General features: G+C 44.3%; 1 protein-coding gene across 1 annotated transcript in view; it reads right to left on the bottom strand.

Moving 5' to 3' along the window:
- The window catches only part of GRIK3 (glutamate receptor, ionotropic, kainate 3), a 187,085-nt gene that overhangs the window by 43,244 nt on the left and 139,824 nt on the right, over positions 1–4,017 (bottom strand). The window contains exon 2 of the mRNA XM_009996702.1: positions 330–506. Coding sequence (XP_009995004.1) covers positions 330–506 — 177 coding nt within the window. The remainder of the gene's footprint in view (positions 1–329; positions 507–4,017) is intronic.

The following is a 4,017-nucleotide window of genomic DNA, read 5'->3' as shown; positions in this document are numbered from 1 at the left end:
CAATTACTGTTAAGAAGGTAATAGAATTTCTACACTAAGGATCTTAAAATTGCCAGGGATACAATAAAATAAACAAAAGCTTGGCCTGCAGACCTTAGCTCAGGATTAGAAGCTGACACTGAAGGGAGTTTTGTGAGGTTTGTGGAGGGAAAAAAGAATAGTTGTTCCCCTTATATTAAAATGCCTCTGGAAGGTCAGCTCCTGGAGGACCTCTCATCTAGATCACTGACTAGAGCAGGACAAAATAAGCTGCTGGGTGTGAAGCCAAACCTGCCTTTTTTGTTGAATAAATGGCTACAAAGCTGCTGAGAGCTGTGCTGTGCTCCTACCTTTCTTAGTTGCTTCAAAGCTGTCATGGAAATGTATCCTCTGGATGTCATAGGTTAGTGTTGTGTTAGGCAACAAAGTTCTGTTTCTGTTAATAATGTTGGCAGAGAATCTGAAGGCTTGCTCCTCAGCACTCATAACCTGGGTGTTGGGGCCATCTGCATACTCAAAGATTCCTCCTGCAAGGCAAGGCAAAACCAGCATTAAGCCACATAAAGTTTCATTCATAATCTCATGTGTCATGGACAAGAAGCTCTTGGACAGAGCTGTGACATTTGCAGGCTGAACGAGGCTTGCTCCAGGACATTTCCTGGACTGAAATAAAGACATTAGAACATTTGGGGATGTGTTACCTGCTGGTCCATGTTCAGAATGCCAGCTTTGCAGAGCAGTAGGGGACAAATTTAAAATCTTGGAATATTTTTGTGAGACAGATAAGTGGCTTTCCATAAAACTTCAGGGCCAGACCTTGGGAAGTGCAGGCAGGTTTACTGCTGTGCTGCAGAGATGCAGCCCTGCTGCAGCCCCTCTGTGCCACGCTGGAGCCCTCCCTGCCTTGTCCACCCCCCTCCAGCTCTTCACACAGGCCCTGCAGCACTGCTGATTCCTATTTTTAGTGCCCTTCTCATAATTTATTGTTCCTCATGTTTAGTTATCAAGTTTTTAATTCAGATCAGCAGAGACTCCCGAGTTTGCTCACCCTGAAGCCTATCAGCCCAGTAATGCACATCTTGAATGCAAGCTTTCCATGTTCAGAAGCTGTTTGTGCCATTACACCTCCCCAGGGGCACCAAGCTCATGTCACAGTATCACTGGGTTTCTTGGCTCTGTGTCTGTGTGTCCTGTCCTCAGGTCCCCACTGACAGCCACTCTCATTGAAGTGACTCTCATTACGTGCAGACATAAATTATGTAGCTGCACATCCTTGTCTCTGAGATGCAGGCGCTGTCCTGTGCCCCTTACAGAACCATGGAGAGACACATAAACCTTGCTCTATCTTATTAAAAAATAAACCAAAATAATTAATGGATGAGCAAGATAAGCAAGTGCAATTGGTAACAGATGGTCTCTGGTTCATTAGCAGAAGGAAGATGTTCCTCTTCAATTTAAGGTAGACCTAAAATGTTTTGTTCTAGACAACAGATGTCTACTCAGCCCTTCTGGTTTTCAAGCAACTGCATGAATCCTCCTCCAGGAGCCAGAGCACATCATCAGTGGTGTTTTTAGCAATTTGGTGTAAGCCAAGAGTGCCACTTTGGCAAGAGCCAAACTGACATTCCTGTTGCCAGCTGTGCTCTGTGCATCCTCCAGGAGCCCAAGCCAAGGCACGGGCAGAGCGAAGTGTGGCAGCGGTGCTGGGAGACACAGCAGGGCTGCAGAGGGAGCTGCACAAACCTCTGGCTGTTCTGCTCCCCATGATGATGGCAAGTCCCTTCCCTCTTCTTCCCCTGCAGTCTTTGTGCATCTGTGCCCCTGCTTGTGAAGTTAGCATGGTAATTCATTTACATCCATAAACATCCAAAAACCTTTCAGCTGTTCACTTCATGTCTCTGGTAGAAAAAAAAGGTATTTCAGATCTCAGTACTAGCTTGGGTAACAGGGAAGGATAAAGAAGAAGAGTCTGAATGCTCATCCAGGAGCCCCATTTCAGTCCCATGCAACCTTGAAGCAAGTTACAGTGTAGGCAGGAGCCAAGCAAAAATGTCCAAGTGCCTCTCACTTGGTTTATGCCAAAACACTTGGTTTTTGACTGGTGCAAAGAAAATGATCGATCCATCTCCATGTTTGCACGTGCTGGTAACTCAATCTAAGTTTCTTAGGGCCGAGAAAGTTCATGCATGGTATCACAACAGAAACAATAAACAAAACAAAAGTGAGTGAGAGATTCACCGCTGTCTTTCTTTTGAAAGCTTTACTGTCCAGAACATTTTAGCAAAGGATTTTTTTTCCCTAGCATAATCCTGCAGTGATAACTGGGTTTATGTTACATTGATTATCAACTAGCTGACATTAGGCTTTCTCCTAACCCAGAGCTTTCAGGATGGCTTTGGAGCATGTCTTATTATGATAGAATATAGAAGTACTGGGTGTGTGGATTATTGGTGTTTGATCCCAAATAAATTCATGTTCCAGACATCCAACTGGATATAATAGGCTTTTTTACAGAAAATGATTTTCTGTGCAGCCACCCAATGCCTTGAATTTAGTGTCAAGCAATGGCAAAGCAGACAGGGAGAAGTGATGGATTTGTGGTTATACTGCTGGGTGCTGAGTATGTTGGGACAATGTGGAATCTGCTGCAGTTGCTCAGGTGTTGAGCAGCCACCACAGGTTGCTCTGCCCTTGGAATCTCAGGGGCTGGAGAGCAGGTCTGTGCTGCAGCTGGGCCTGTGGAGCACAGCCCGTCCCCCTGGCTGGTGCCTCTCCTCAGAGATGCTCTTTCCAATAATTATTTAAAGACTCTAATAACTGCCTTGAAACAGCTGATTAATGCATAATCTTCATCATGATTACATAGCATAACTGGCATTAATTTGAGAAGCCAGCTAATTATGAAAATAATTGTTGCAGCTTTTCCATTTGAGCAAAAATGGAGAATATCAGTTTGGCCTATTGAGAGAATGAGAGATTGACATCAGCTCTGATCACTGGGCTGGGGGGACCCCATGTGTCCCCCACAAACAACAGTGAAGAGAAACAAGATGAAACACTGCAAAGTATTTGGGCAGCCTTGCTCAGCTCTCCCCAGAGTGATTCCCATGGGTCTTGCCACAGTAACCTCACTGTGACTTCACTCCTATAAAAATACAGAAAGTCAATGGGCTATTAAAAGTCAACGACAAAACAGTTTCCACTTTTATATACTACCTATAAACAAGTTTCATCTGAGATAGTAAAACTGCAGGTGCTTCAGTGTTACTGTCTGTCTCTAAATCTTTCCTGCCTCTGCCCTGCTTTTTACAGTGTTTGAAATGTCCTGGAGATCAATGGATGCTGCTCACTTCACCTGCTGCTCCCCACCTCTGCCCAGCACTGCCTCTGCTCAGGGCCCAGCCTCCCCTGCCTTCTTTCTGTACCTCCCACAGCTTTGCAGACAGATAAAAGCTGGCGTGCTGAGCTCTGTCACCCTTTGTAACATCCTCCTCAGGTTCTTGAGAGTATTTACTGCCAAATTTATCCAGGGAAGGACTGTGCTGTTTCCATGACCAGTCAGTGCAGCCCACAGACTCCCTGCTGCAATGCTGTGTGTTGTTTAGCACACAATGAGGTTTAACAGCTTCAGGTTGAGTTTGTTTGCATAAATGTTTTTCTCTGAAAACCTTCTTTTAGTTCCATGTCTGTACAGCCCTTAGTGCAATGGGATCCAGCTCTGGCAATCAGGCCTGTAGGAGATGCCACAGCACAAACTGTCAGTATCTTCTCAGGCAGGACAAGATCAGATGCTATCAACTGTTACTACTTAGTTTTACTTATTTTTTGATGGTGTCATCCATTATTACATCTGACCTCTTGGATTTTAAATATCAATCACCAGGCATGTTAAATAATTATGCAGTTGTCTTTTACCTTTAAAGCAAGCTAATTGCTCTCCAGGGAATGTCAATCAGCAACTGAGAGAACACATTAATTAGAATTATCTTCCTGTCTTATTATTTTATGTTATTTTATTTGATGGCCACTGATATTCCT

The sequence above is a fragment of the Chaetura pelagica genome, unplaced genomic scaffold (genome assembly GCF_000747805.2).
Source record: "Chaetura pelagica isolate M959 unplaced genomic scaffold, ChaPel_1.0 scaffold1064, whole genome shotgun sequence".
Classification (NCBI taxonomy): Eukaryota; Metazoa; Chordata; class Aves; order Apodiformes; family Apodidae; genus Chaetura; species Chaetura pelagica.
The sequence above is the reverse complement of the archived record's forward strand: the minus strand, read 5'-3'. Positions and strand labels throughout refer to the sequence as shown.